At 42.1% G+C, this 15898-nt stretch overlaps 1 protein-coding gene across 4 annotated transcripts in view; it reads left to right on the forward strand.

Annotated features, from left to right (window-relative positions):
* The window catches only part of FAT3 (FAT atypical cadherin 3), a 651131-nt gene that overhangs the window by 196474 nt on the left and 438759 nt on the right, over positions 1 to 15898 (forward strand). For all 4 annotated transcript variants that reach the window (XM_069204015.1, XM_069204017.1, XM_069204016.1 and 1 more), the window contains exon 3: positions 1076 to 1390. In XM_069204015.1, coding sequence (XP_069060116.1) covers positions 1076 to 1390 — 315 coding nt within the window. The remainder of the gene's footprint in view (positions 1 to 1075; positions 1391 to 15898) is intronic.

The raw sequence follows: 15898 nt of genomic DNA on the forward strand, positions 1-15898 counted from the left end.
TGCATGTCTCCTACTCCAGAAGCATTGGAAATGCTTATTGATTTCTCGTTCACAGTCTGGATGGCTGAAGTGTCTCCACCGATGCGTCCTCACATGTATCTGACGTGTGAGGACACATACTGGTTGCTAAAACGTACTGGTTGCTAATTCCAGTGAGAGACAGCAGTATTTGTGCTCCAGCTGTGGACCTTCACAAACTGGACTAGCTGTGGCCCCTCACAAACTGGAGGTACATGTCAATACTGACATACCCAGAGACACTGCAGTTATGTGGTAATGGAAGGCCACATTATGTCCCGAAGCCCGAGGTGGTCGGAGGAGTATGTGCTATTTATTTCAAAAGACAAAATTTGAGTCCCAGAGTTCCAAACTTATCAGGTACGATAAATGGCACCTATTCTGACTTTTTAGGTAGTACCAAGGGGATTTTGTTGTCGAACGCACCAAAATCCACCTCTTATGGTAAATACCCTATTGTTTTTCCCTGTAAAATACTGGCAGGTTTGACCTGCCAAATTTGAATGAAGGTGAGGTATTTAACATATGTGGTAATTACAGAGTGTGGTAAATATCATCAAGTGCGGAATTCCAACCAACTCAGAACCAGGACCAATGTGCCTGAGTTGACTAAATCATAGAACAAGAAGGGCAAATTATGCAGAATCACGTGACATATTCTGTGGCAGTATTATTTGACCAGCAGTCATAAATCATTATGTGATTTATGACTGCTGAAATGTCAGCAGTGTTTTAGTAACTTTGCCATGTCTAGAGTTGTGTACTATCATCTAAAGTTTCAAACGCCCAAATGTGGATTGCTTGTACCTTTAGTATTGTAGAAATATACACACAGAAAAACCAGAAGGTCATTTGAAAAGTGAATTGGGTATGTTCGAAAAGGCACTATTTATATAACCGCAGCTATCCGTTACTCTTTTCACAGGTCTCAAAGGAATTACATATAATATTTACAGCGAACATGTTCATGAAAATTGCATAGAGAAATACTGGTGTACTTTACTGTGCATGGCCCTGATTTTATTATTGTTAAGCTTTCTTTTGTCTTGTTTTACAGGAGTCGTATATACTGCTGATGTTCTTGACAGGGAGACAACAAAAGCATACTGGCTCCGGGTCTATGCGACTGACAGGGGCGTGGTCCCACTGTATTCCACCATTGAGATCTACATAGAAGTGGAAGACGTCAATGACAATGCGCCTCTGACGTCAGAGCCCATTTACTATCCCGCTGTGATGGAAAATTCCCCCAAAGACGTGTCTGTGCTGCAGATCCAGGCCCAGGACCCAGATTCTACTTCCAGCGAAAAACTGTCCTACCGGATCACAAGCGGAAACCCTCAGAACTTCTTCGCTATAAATCCCAAGACAGGTAGGAACACACTATATACATTTGAGGCTTCTATAGATGATGCCTGTAGGCTGGTGATGGAAATTTAGTTCTAAACTCTACTTCTTGCTATGAATTATGGAAGTTAATATATTGACTGAGAGTTTTGTTTACAAGTTCTTTGGGCCAGACCTGTAATTTAATTTTAACAGGATTAAACATTTAGAAGGTTGCTGCACGAAGAATATAAAACTGCGAATACATTTCATAAATATGCTTTCTGTAGGTGTTTTAATGTTATGTTGTATCCCGTAGTGTTTGCAGTCTGTTTTGCTCAAATTAGAAGATTTATAAAGTAATATTTTGAGCATTGGATGGCATATTCAATTTAACTTGCGCTGACTGGCTTTATTTTCTAGGTTTTAAGAAAATAAGGATGTGTTTTTGAGGAGCAGTGTTTAGTCAAGCATGTGACTTTGCTTCTGTGTTTTGCACACGGTGGTGCCACGTTGCACATATAGGGGGTCATTCTGACCCTGGCGGTCACCGACCGCCAGGGCCAACGACAGCGGAAGCACCGCCAACAGGCTGGCGGTGCTTCCATGGGCATTCTGACCGCGGCGGTACAGCCGCGGTCAGAAACGGAAAACCGGCAGGACCGCTGCCCCAGGGAATCCTCCACGGCGGCGCTGCTTGCAGCGCCGCCATGGGGATTCCGACCCCCTTACCGCCATCCTGTTCCTGGCGGTTTTCACCGCCGGGAACATGATGGCGGTAACGGGTGTCGTGGGGCCCCTGGGGGCCCCTGCAGTGCCCATGCCAATGGCATTGGCACTGCAGGGGCCTCCTAACAGGGCCCCACATTGATTTTCACATTGATTTTCAGTGCCAAGCAGACACTGAAAATCGCGACGGGTGCCACTGCACCCGTCGCACGCCTTCAACTCCGCCGGCTCCATTCGGAGCCGGCTTCCTCGTTGAAGGCGCTTTCCCGCTGGGCCGGCGGGCGGCCTTCTGGCGGTCGCCCGCCAGCCCAGCGGGAAAGCCAGAATGGCCGCCGCGGTCATTCGGCGGCTCCCGCCGGGCGTGCGGTTACCGCCGCCGGCGGGAGTCGGAATGACCCCCATAATGTTCTCTGTTAATTCAAGGCAAAGTATAGATATATTTGGATCGGATTAAATACTATGCAATATTGAATACTGACTATTAGGAGACTGTTGACTTTCTGCAATATCGAAATATATGATTGCCCTAATTCTATTTATTTACATTAAAAAAATATATATAGATGCTGATATTTAGCCTTACATTTTTGATTAGAAAGGGAATATTGAATCCATCCATGATGTGTGCAAGGTTAACTTATTGGTTACAGCCCAGCCCAGCATGCACATGCTTGCAAAATGACACGAACCTTTGTTTCTTTTTCTTTTTCTTTGCCTTTTCAACTCGAAACAGCAAATTAGAAGAAAAAAAGTGGACAAAAGGGGTTAATTTTGGAAAGCAGGTGTGGGAACAACAGATGCGTGAGTACTTGGAAGCAACACGGGGGTGAAGCAGGTGGAGATATATATGTGCAGAGAAGTGTGGAAGCAACGCGTGGTGAGGAAACACAGGAATACGGAAGCAACACACAGGGCACGGGTGGAGGGAAGCAACGCAGAGGGAGCAGGAGGAACAAACAGGTGAGATGGAGAGAAACATGGAATATGGGGGAGGAAACCCAATTGGTGGGAGAGAGTGCATTTGGACCTGGGGGTAGAAGCTCGCAGGCAAAAAATCAACGTGGGCACGGGAGCACACAAGGCCAAGCACATCACAGAGGGGAGTGGAGAAGACAGGCACACCAGAGGAATTCCTGGAAAACATGTACTCACATAGAGTGCTTAAACAACAAGGAAAAGGTAGTGCCTGAAAAAGCGAACAATGTTAGGGCACTGTAATACATCCATGCTCCAGGGGAGGGACAAACTGAAGAAGTGGCAGGAAAACTGGCACATGTTAATAAATAAAAAGCAAGCAAATGAGACTGACAATGAAGTCAATTAATGGTTATGCAATGAGCGGGCTCTAAGCCCATTCTATGCTAACGATACTTCTTGTTTCAGCGAGCACATGCACTGTCTAGTAGCCAAGAACTAACAATAAAGACAATAAAGCTGTACATTTTACAGTAGCTGGCAGCTGTGTCTAGGACTCATTTAAAGAGATTTTAATTGTAAAGAAAATAGCCTTATTTTACTCTTGAGACTTCATTGCTGAAATAAGTTAATACATTTGAGTTAGTTAACATAACCAGGCAGTATTTGGCAACCTGAATTATATGACTCAAGTGCTTCACCTCAGGCCATGTGCATTGTTTTCCTTCTGCCAGTTTCCTGAAGAAACACTATATTTGCCAGTGTATTGCATCAGACAATCTACAATTCAGATGTGTATTTTGTTCTGGGCCTTCTTACTCAAACGGCCTTTAGAAAGTACACATTTTTAGGAATTTGGTCATCACACATTAGACACATTTCCTAGGAAATTCTGGATGCCTATCAATAACAACAGTAAGGATCTCGTGACCATGAATCCATATGGCACTGTTGTCCCAAGTATAAAATCTAGAAAGGGCCAATGTTAAGGCAACATCACCTTTAGAGTGACTTTCGTTATCATACCAACTCAAAGAGAAGCAAAAAGATGGTTGCCAAACTTGGCACCTCATCATGGTGTCAAAAGAGATGATCTGTGAGATGAAGTGTGAAACAGAATGGATAGCCATCATTGCTTGATTACTGTAGTGGCTTACTGAATTTACTCAGTGTTGTGAAATAGTTCCCCTAATTTTAGAAGGAATTGGACACACTTAGGAGGCTATCACGACTGCAGCAAAGAAGATGCAGGCACTACTGACGTAAGAGTTGGATGCTATTTTGATATTACGACAAGACCCTGATCTGGGTTTAAAAAGGTACTAAAAAACCTCACTAATTGCAATTCAAAAAATGTGGTTTACATCATAAAGTGTCCATGTAATTTATGTACGTAGTCATGGCAACTACTAGTGTTCGAATAAGGATAATTGAACATCGGAGCACGATCAGGTGCAACAATACTCAACCAGACCCATTAGTCGCTACATTGAGGAAGGACACAATGGGAACGATATAGAATGGGTTATCAGTGAGAAGTTAAGAACCACCTGAAAAAACATGACAAAACCCCTTTTGCAGTTTGAACAAAGACGGATTTATAGACTCCACACTGACACTCATGGGCTGAATGACGAAATTCCATAGGTTTCACTCAGCTCCAAGGGTAATTAGTTACACAGTAGCCCCAGGGAATCTTGTATTCCTGAGGCATTGGCAAGAATAGGTGATAGTGTTCATCCCAGGGATTGGGATGTGATTTTGAGTTATAGGTGTGAGAGTTCCCTAATATGTCAGCCGAATGATTAAAAGATACCTTAAACAAGTATGGGCTTCGTCCACATCATTCCACTTTGGATGCTCTTACCCTCTATACTTTGTTTTTATCTGCCAATACATATATGCCCCCAAGGTGAGCTGATGAAAAAAGATGATATTTAGAAATAGGCATTTTTTCCTTTTTTATGTCACCCTGGTTTATACCCTGTGTTGAAAGCAGTAGAGTAGCTTCCACTGAAATAAGTTCCAGTTGAAAATAATTTATTTCAATGGACTTCTAGGATAAGTTGCTGGCAATATATGTTTTCTTCTTTTCCAATTACCAATGCTTTATTTTGTGTCCACAATACCATTGGAAACGTGCCCCCGTTTTTTACATTCATTTCTTATTTCAATTTTAGATGGGCAAATGATATTGGTAAATTATTTTGTTTGTGTTTGTAAATACCACATCACTTGAGATGTTCAGAAAACCATTGTAGCCCTTGTTTTCTAAACCGCCCTTCCCCCTGTTTACATACCAGTGCTTCTTTCCAAGGCTTGTTTGCCTGGTGACTACAATCCCCATGATTCTAATTTGGGTTGCGCATTTGATGTCATGCACCCGTGTCACGAGAAGCGCTTTCCTAATCTGATTACACGTTCAGGATGCTCTAGCAGTTGATCCAACAATGAAATGAGTGCTTGAACAAGTTTATGGGTTGTACCATCACTGGCCCTGGGGTTCATTCTAGGTGAAAAGGCATGACGTGTCTCTTGATGAAGTAAGTGGTGGGGGAGAGGGACCCATGGGGAATGGAACTTTCTTCTAGAAACTTGAAGATTTGGGTTTGATTCCCAATGCCACCAATGAGATGGTTTGCCTGTTATGTAGGGGCTGGCAGGCATGAGATACTTTACGTGGCATTTTTATTGGTTGTTGACAGTTGAAATGAATATCGCAGGGTCTGAGGTGTTTAGTTATTGGCAACAGCATCTGGGAAACAACTTGTTTTTGACCATTTTACAATAAAAAATTTTAGAGGGGAAGAAACTGTCTTCTAGAAACTTGAGGAGTTGCGTGTGATTCCCACTGCCACCAATGAGATGGTTTGCCCGTAAGGTTGGGGCTAGCGGGCATGAAGTACTAACGTGGCCTTTTTATTGGTAGTTTTCAATAGTAATCAATGTGGCAGGGTCTGAGATGGTCCACTTGCTATTGAATTATCGGTTACATCACTTGGGAGACAAAGCCTTTATTGACCTCTATGCAATATTTTTGGTAAAAAAGGAGTGGGACCACTGTATAGTGGTTTACTGGCATTCTATAACAAAGAGTCTGTTCCATTCTACTTTGTGTGTGACTACAGAGGACATCATCCCCGCCCAGACCCGATTCCACGGTATCCCCAAAGTTAGGGAAGATGACTTGTGTTGCATGTATAGTGTTTCACATAAAACTTGTGTTTGCTGTGTAGTGTGCAGTGTATTTTTGTGAGTGCTACAAGTAAGACACTATGGGCTGTATATATGACCTGGTTCGTGTCGCACTAGCACCACACAGCATGGTGCAAGAGTGGCACAAACCTAAAGTCAAATTTATCAAGCCAGGCAAAGCCATATTGCGTGTCTTTGAATGGCTTAAAAAATCTGGAGTAATGTAATGCAGCAATTAGTGCTTTGTTGTGTTACTCTGCGTAAGGGAAGTGTTTCCTGTGCCCTACATGAAATTTAGCACATATAGAAAATGGAAAAATCCTCTCAGGATTGTTTTTGTGCAGGAAGGGTCTCCTTCCTGCACAAAAACAATACTGCCTACAACACAGGTACCCTTGCACCCTGGTGCCTGCGTTGGGGCTAGGCTGTCAAAATGATGCCAGTAGAAGTGAACAGGACAGGAGTGCGCCATATTGGATAAAGGCTTGCTGCACTGCCCTTTACCACAAAAGTCATAATAAATATGCCCCTATGTCTTTTCATGTGTGAATTATTAGATGGACAAATCTTTATTGGAACAGTATAAGTAATGCTTTCCTAATTATGTTTAGGTATTAAGTGAACTAACAAGGTAGGTTTCACCTTGTTTTGACTTTTTGCACATTTCACATCAGGGATTAGGCAAGTCCATTAGGATCCTTAGTGCTGAAGAATGCCCATGACTGGCATAGGCAATAGTTAAGGGCAGAAAAATGTTGGCTAATCTGGGTGGATTGAGCCATTAGACTCATAGTCCATCAAGGTTGCTGTTTTTAGCTATACCAGAGGCTCCCACTAATAAAGATGATGACCTGGGCACCTCTAGGTATTTCTAATTACACCTGGGTCCTTTGTTGACCAGTATCTTATTTAAGAACCCCTCTGTTTCGGGAGGGCGAGTCCACCCTACTGTTATCATCTTATTAGGGTGGGGAGAAGTTGTCTATTATGAAGCATGACACTAAATGTGTGTGAGGCTTTAGTCCTTGGTAAATACCATTGTTTAAAGGATTTTTTTTAAATCTCTGGCCTGGCAAACCACAGAGAAGTATATTATAAAGAGACAGTGTATTGTAGAGGCCACTGCCCTTGTTGTGTTTGTTCTTTGAATCTCTGGGAGGACGTGCGCTGGTTAAATCTCCCCCTCTCTCTTTCCGCTCACTGTACCCAGCACCTCCAAGGGGGCCTTGTAGAGCTCAAATAAGTGTGCCTTTAATTCCCTTCGAATCTTAACACAGACTGAAAACAGTTGCTTTCTTCTCAGAGCTTTTCTGAACTATGGACTGGATGATACCCCCAGGAATTCTGTAGCAGGAGCAGAAGCATCTCGTCTATTTGAGTCTTAACCTAAGATACCAGAAATCTTTCAATTGTTTATCCCGTTTAGGCCAGTGCTTAATTTGTTTAAAAAAGAGTGCCAATGCTCGAAACTCTGTTCTGTCCTGAAGCTGGTGGAATTAAACATTGGTACATCAAATACCAAGGCTGGTACTTTTAAATCCACCTCATGTCTCTTTAATCCACCACCAGGTACTCTCTGCCCTTTATTTCTCTCTGGCATGTTCCGATTTTCCCACATTGTGACCTTTTTTGTCTTTCTCCTTCTCCATCTTTCCCATTTTTGTGTTGTTCACTCTCTTGCTCTCTTTAAATTTCTGTTGCCAAAATATAAGTGCCGGACCTCAAAAATAAGTATCTGTGAACCACACCCGCAACCACCAGCTCAAATTAATCACTGCTTGGGATGAATTTCTTGGAACAGAGATGCACTTTGCTGGTTGTTTCGTTACATCTTCAGAGGCCTGGTTTGCTATTTCATTTCGATGTCTGGTACTGCAATAGTACTCAACTGAAAACCAATATGTCACTGTTTTGGATAATTATGTTCTATATTAAAATACTGGCATATGTCTATATACATTGTCACAAGATAGCCATCAATTGTGGCATGCAGTTCTGTCCTCAAAGTGGAATTTGTGCTACATTTGTAGGGATTATTTACACTCCTTTACAAAAATACATGCTATTCCTTCTGGCAGTTGTGATGGTGCACCACCAACCTTTCATACCATCCCATTCATGGCTATTTATGCTGCGCTACATATAGAACGTTTTAAGGCTCAGAGCCTGGACGCTCCTGCTTCAACTTGCATAAAAGTAAATGGAAACTTCTGAAAACATATCTAAGGCACTGATGCTTGCACATTTTGAGCCTTTGTAGTGTGGACACACCCGTGGTAAAGAAACTAAAATATTTACTAGTCTTAGGGGCATGTTTAGATGGAACTGACGCAGACTGGCGCTGCGCCACAATTGGCAGCGCCATCAGTTCTGAATCGTAGGGATGCGCTGTATTTACAAAAATACAGCGCACCCCTGTGTTTCCCCTAGTGCTTGTGCTAAATATAGCTACCAGTGCAGGCATCCTTGCATCATAGTGCAAGGGTGTCTGCATTGAAGGAAATGATTGTTTATGTGCAGGGAGGTGTCCGTTCCTGAATATAAACAACCTACAATGGTGATTTGGCACTTCTATGTGTGCTGCAAAGTGCCGGGATGTGCTTCAGCCCAGGACAAATCGATTCTGGTCTATGTGGATGATCTCCGGGACAACCTGAGAGTAGCTACTAGCAAGAATTTTACCCAGGATTTTGTAATCACCCCCAGAGATGGCTATGGGCAGTAGGATCCTAAGAGTGTGGGATCTCGGTCAGGTTTGGAGCTAGAGAACAAAAGAGATTCTGGGTAGGAACTGGGGATGCTCACCAGAGTGGAGGACAGCTTCAAACATCTGTGCAAGACGGGGTGAGAGGAGTGAGGAGAAACTGGCATAATATTCCAGGGGCATCCCTCTGAGACTGGGGGCTTTGTTATGTGCTAGGTCCCGGATCACATGTGCCACCTCCAGTGTTGTAATTTGGGCATCTAAGGTTGCCCTGGTGGCAGCGGTGATATGTGAGATGGTCAATTCTGGTAGAAAGACTCCAGTTATGGTAAACAAGGCATCTTGGAGAGCCTGGTTGACAGAAGAATAATAAGCCTGGAATTTCCACAGTATCCCATTCTGGGAGCACACTACCATGCCCGAGTACGATTGGATTTCTGTAATGGGGCCAGCAGAGGTGTCCTTCCTGATGAGCTAGGCAAGTAAGCACCTGGATTTGTCTCCTTCTCTGCGCATGTTGCCGATGGGCTGTGAAGTTAAATCATATTAGGCATTTGCAGAAAGCGGTATAGGCAGTTTTAGTTTCTATGTAGGCTGAAGTGACCGCGTGGTTGCGGTCAGCCCTCTTCCCCAAATCGGCAACACAACTCTTGGGCTCTGCTATCTCCCTTTCTAGGGTCTTGTGAACCCCCATTTTTTTCCTGTATACAAACTTTCCCGGTCACTGCTTTGAAAGTATCCCATTCTATGGTTCTGGTGCTAGCTGTAATATAGTTTTCTGTGAAAAATGTCAGATGTGTGCCTCCAGTGACATGCATAAGACCAGATCCTCCGGGCAGTTACAGAGGAGGCGCTGTGAGAGTGTGTGTCTATATGTGTGAGAGAAAGGAATGATTAACAGTCAGATGTGAGTAGTGTGTGAGAATGAGTCAGGTTCAAGGTGAGTATGAGTGCATCAGAGTGAATAAGAATCACTGCATGAGAGTAAGAGAGACTGCAAGTGACTGAGAGTAGGTCAGTGATAATGAATGAGTGTGATTGAGCATTAGAGAATGTGAGAATGAGTGTAACTATCAATGAGAATGAAATCAAAGTGAGTGAGAATAAGTGAGAATTAGTGTCAGTAAAAGTGAGGACATTTCAATGGGAGAGTATAAGAGTGAATGTGAGTGAGTGAATGTGAATCTATGTGTGAAAGATTAGACTCAGCATCAGTGTGAACGAGGACATGAGAGTAAGAGTACCTGAGGCATCTGTGACAAAATACTGGTTCTAGTACATAAAAAGGCAATCCCTGTCATAAGGGAAGATAACCGGAGCAATCATGACAAAATATTGACCCTGACATAATAGAGGAACATTTTAACATAAGGTCACCCGTGTAATATAAATGGCTATAGCTGCAAAATTTCGAAACTGGCAATGTTGGCATAAGGGTGCACCCATGGATATGAGGTAGCTATGGCAAAAATAACCTGCACTGGCACAACGGAGTTACGATTTGAGAGATAGATAGATAGATAGATAGATAGATAGATAGATAGATAGATAGATAGATAGATAGATAGATAGATAGATAGATATCCCACAGGGCATTTTGAAAAAAATGGGGTCACCTCCTTCGGGGCATCAGGATTCACTGGTTGGCACCCCATGAAAGTTTTTGAATATTTAAAGACTGGGTATTCGGAGCACGTGGCTTTTTAGAAAATAAATGTGAAAATTGTGCATTGAAATATGCTATTGACCCCATTTTTATAAACTTTTCTCAAGGTGAACCCCACTTAGAAGAGGTCTGGTTCACTTACTTCGCTTGCTCACTACAATTTAGGGCAGGTATTATGTCCCACCACTTTTAAAGATCATGTCAGCACCCTCATATAGGTAATGTCTAAAATAGACATTTGTGTTTGGTTGGAAAATTACTCATGCAGGTAATATGGAACTTCAGCAATGTCAATTATTGTGATGTCATCAGGGACTAAGGTGATATATATGATATTATTTCCTGTTACGCCATGAAGGTCTAAGGGTGGATGACATTACTTCCCCTACCCCTGGCATTTTAGTCAAGCAATGTCCATGCTACCATGTACCTGCAAATTACTTTACCACCTTGTTCTTGTTTAAAAAATTAAATATCAGAATTACACTCACAGCCCTGCTCTCACCCACCCAACCCACTTTGCAACTTCTCCGTCACTTTGGCACCCACCTCCTTAGTGACAAACTACCCCTCCTCTACATAGGAGCTTATACACATCCTTGTGCCAGCAAACACATCATGTACCCGATACATCTCACATGCACGTCATTCAGTAAAGGCACTTAGCCTTTTTCATTTTTGCCCACTTAGTCTCAGATTTACAATGATTTTGCATCATTTTGTGGCACGCCCGCTGCAAATTAATTGCTAGCATTTTCTAGCCACACAAAGCCCATCTGTAAGGTTTAATAAATACAAGGTAATGCAATGCGGCGCATCACAATGCATTACTTTGCGTCAGGTAGGTGTTACATGAGTGTAGCATGGGCATTTCCATGCATCCACCTATGTAGTTTGATGAAAACTGAGATTTACAAAGACTTGTAAACCCGGGATTGCACCAAAATTGTGTGTGTATCTTTATTTTTCCTCTTTACTTCCTCTTTCTTTGTGTGCTGCATTCTGCAGCACGCATAGAAAAAGACAAAAAAGCTCACAAGGATTGTTTTTTTGCAGCAAGGTGTCCCTTCCTGCACAAACACAATCCTGCCCATAAAACAGGCACTCTTACAGTATAATGTCTGGGATGGCGCTGAGCAGCACTCAGTGTGCCAGCTCAAGGAGAGAACACAAACGCACTGCAGTGTAGTAAGTTTCCATGCTGCCCGCTTTGCGTGATATAATGGTAAATGTGCCCAAAAATATCTCCAACTCTTCAGACGTTATTTTTGCTGCGGTTATGAACCACCCTGGTCCAAAGTCACCTGAATCATTCATACCACCAAAATTTCTCTATAGAGAAGGGTAACCCCTCTAACAGCTGCAGTGCAGTGCTTAATTTGTGCTTGATGTTTTCTGGTGTGGACCACCGGCACTTATTTCTGAGCGCCGGCGCTTAGTTTTCTGCCTCAAGCATTTACTGCGAGCAAAAGACATGTAGGAAAGACAGAGGAAGAGAAAAACGAAAAAGCGCCAGAAAGGGGGAAAGCAGGAAGCTGCAAGAGTGAGCTGAAGGGGCAGGGAGTGGCTGTAAATGGATTCAAGAGGCCCGAGGTGGCTTCGGGATTCAACTGCCTCAGTATTATATGCTCGCACTTTTAATTGCAGCAGCCCCGTGTTTAAGAGGAGAGCTTTGAGCACTGGCACCTTTTTATTTACAAATTAAGCACTGCTGCAGTGTTTCCTTTCTCCATCACTATTCCAAGATAATCAGAGATTAGCCTATAATTGCACGGCAGTAGATTCCTTAAGGGCAGCTCCAGTGCAAACATCACCTTTCGATGAGAATATGTTTATGTTAATTTTTCATGATTCCTGTTAACAATTTACTACCAATGTTTCGCTTCAAGGATATTTGTATTGATCTTTCTCTATATTCTTACAATTGGCTGTAAGTAATGCACAATATTTCACACAGAATTAGGATGACATTTTTGTAAGTAGTACCTAAGGTACCACTAATGCTGTGAATTGAAACATTAATGGATTTTATAGTTTCTAAGTTTAATTTAATTGTTTAGTTCTCATAGTTAACAGACTACAAATCAGGGTCCTTGAAACAGCAGTGCTGTGTAAGGAAGCTGAAAATACCCCCATTATTTGCAAGTGGCATCCATTTCAACTATCAAATCGATAATGTCAGAAAAACGCAGATATAAGAGCCCTTCTGAAAATATTTCGGAACAACACACTTGTATGTATTTCCAACTACATGTTGACTATTAGAGACATTTGGTGCCTCTAAATCAATTTGGGGAGACGGTTAGGGTTGTCTTGCAGCTCCAGTTCTCAGACTATATGACTATATGAATACAATATGTAAAATTGTGGTAAGGGATTGACTCATATATAGGTTTCTGTTCATCCTTTCAAAATAACCATCGACATTCTCTTCCTACGTTCCGTAAATATACTTTGAAGAGTAATTGAATTTAAAAAAAAACTTGTTATCACTTCTGTGCTCATATAATGACTTTCCCACGAGGGCTCTCGAAGGTCATGCATATGGCTTCAATTTCGAGTGTCCTGCAGGTGGCAATAATTCTTTGAGATCAGATGCACAACAGAGGCGCCTTAATCACAAAATTAGTATTTGTTTTAGATAAATAAACAGTGAGGTTACGGTTGAGTGGGAGTTAAATGAGGTATTACGGGAACAGGCCCCTGGCTCCAATTAACATTTAGCAGTTTTGCAATGACTGACTTTGCCTGGCATTGGCTTCCCCAGAAAAATATTTTTATTCAAGAACCCATGAATTTACATTCTGTTGTGGGCAACTTTAATTTGTTTAGTAGATTACTATAAAAACGTGCTTATGTTTTCCTTTAGGACTGCAATATGTGGTAAACTGTAAAAAAAAGTTTTTAAAGAGAATGTATGCACTCATTCCCATGATCATTTATTTTCAACTCGTTTTTGCAAATACGTTTGTTTTCGATTTTTTTTACTTTTTATTTTGCCACCTTTTGATGTTATATTACGTGATTTTTTAGCAATGTGGGGATACTTGAGCCCTCATTATGATGGGCCCGGATAATTCCAGTATGTGTGAAAGCTACTGGTTCTGTACATATTAGAATTATGAGTTTGGTGACCAACACGGCAGTCCCCCAGTTTAATTGGCTACATTTTAACAGGCTAAACCTTCCAAATGTACTGGTGGAAAAATGCCCAGTAATTACTAGGCCTTGCAGATTTTGGAGTCTAGGGCACCAACATCTCTATTTTATTCCCTATTTTTGGGGACAAATCGTTAATTTGTTATTATTTATTGCACCGAATAAATTCCAACCTAGCGGAGTCGGATTTTATCCGATCAGATAAATTTCGGCCCAAACATTGGGCCACTCATGATGAAGACCTTGGTGGTGATTTTTCCCTAAAGGTGTGTGCCCTTTTGTATAATGGATGTGAGTGTCTTTTGCTGGTGCAATGAGCTATACCCTTGAAGGTTGATAACTTGGGACTCATGGTAGTTGATCATTAGGTAGGTGCAAGAAAAGGGGATGATTATCAACAGGATAATTGCCTACATTAAGCTTTATGTAGAAATTGGACACTTAAATACTACTTAAGCAAGAAAGAAGTAACAATAGCCCTCTGCTATCAAATTTATATGCTTCTTTTCTGAAGAGCTTAAATTGACTTGTAACACAGGCAGTGTGAGTTTCGGCTCAAATGCCATTGATAACCCTCACAGATGCTGTGACTGTTGGCAAAGGGACTCTGGTGGCTGAGGTTTTGTCAGAGTCCATTTGAGAGAGTTGATGGTTGTGAGTCCAGGCATGCGACCTTAATTTCTGAACACTCACAAAATTCAGATATTCTGTGCCCAGGTTAGCTGTGTTGCGAATCAGAACAGGGGTCCCAGTGTATTAACAGAGGTCCCAAAAAGTAGATGCAGATATTGCAACCTCTCTGTAGTTTAGCACTGTACATGTGTACTTTTGGAAAATCTTAAGTCACAAGGTAAAGCAGAACAGCCTACCTAATGAATATTAATTAGGCCGATTGCTATTGCTCTGTGGGATTCACCACTAACTTGCCATGAGTGGCAGACCACCATCCCTGTTATTTAATTGCCAAAAAGGAATCTTTTCTTTTTTTAAAGAAGCTTGTGTTCCTTAATGGAACTGGTGCTGCTTTAATTTTATTTTCCATCTAGGAAGACATCAGGGTGGAGACAGTGGTTCACTAGACCACTGCCTGCTCTGCCAGGGGTCACCCGACTGATTCGGAAAAAGGAAGCTGTCCAATATCCCATTGAGATAGTAACATTTTAATGGTTTTGAAGGCCATTATGATTGAAAATCAATGATACATCTCAATTGGATTTGTAAGTGCTACTTTGCACTACTGACTTTGTGTCAAGGGAGAGTTCTATGGGTGGTAAATGAGCATTCCCATGCAATCAACTACCCATGGAATTCAACGCAAAGACAGATCTACTAAAAAGGTAGACCAAGCTTTGTGCCAAAAATGTGCTCCTCAATGAGGCAGAAATAAAATTTGCCAAAAGTGATCTTTTCTCAAACCTTTCCCAATTTTGCATGTGTTCTGCACTGTACAGCAGACATACAAAGATAGAAAGGTGTAAAACTACGCTTGACATCACACATGCACACCAGTGCCTATGGTGCTAGAATGTGTGTGTTGGCTCATAGAAGCCTAAATTGCGCCAGCACAGGGACAGAGGAAAACAGTGCCATATCTTAATAGTTATGGTGCTGTTCTGCTGTCTTCCATTCACACAACACAATGAAAAAGCGTTGCCTGTGCTGCGCTGCGTGAAAGGTTACTAACTTCGCCCCTATATTCACAGCCATTCTCCTCCATATTTAAGCCACAGCCATCTCTGAAGCATCACAAAATGACCTAAATCCTTTTTTGCAATATAGGTACCATGTACACTATCACCCTTTCTCGCCTTTATTACTTTAAAGCTTAAATTGCTTCAGCACTGGTAATGGAATCTGTACCTCATCCACAAGGCTTTTCTACTGATCTGATTGTAATGTAATGAATGCAATGAAAAGGTTCCACACGCACGCATGGCAGCTTCACAAATAGCAAACATGGTTGCCCATCTGGAGATGCACACAAACACACTACAGATTTGCCAAATATCACATTGTTAGAGGGGCAACGCTCTAGTGTCCTTATATCTCTGAATCTCAACGGTTGTCCTGGAATGTTTGTGCCCTCTGACCTCTTCTAATTGTGCAAAGCCCTGGTTAATTAAGGTCAGCCTGCGAATCAGCACAATCAATCCCTATTTTATACCGTGAACTGTGTGTGAAAGTAC

Source organism: Pleurodeles waltl, chromosome 8 (genome assembly GCF_031143425.1).
Source record: "Pleurodeles waltl isolate 20211129_DDA chromosome 8, aPleWal1.hap1.20221129, whole genome shotgun sequence".
Taxonomy (NCBI): Eukaryota; Metazoa; Chordata; class Amphibia; order Caudata; family Salamandridae; genus Pleurodeles; species Pleurodeles waltl.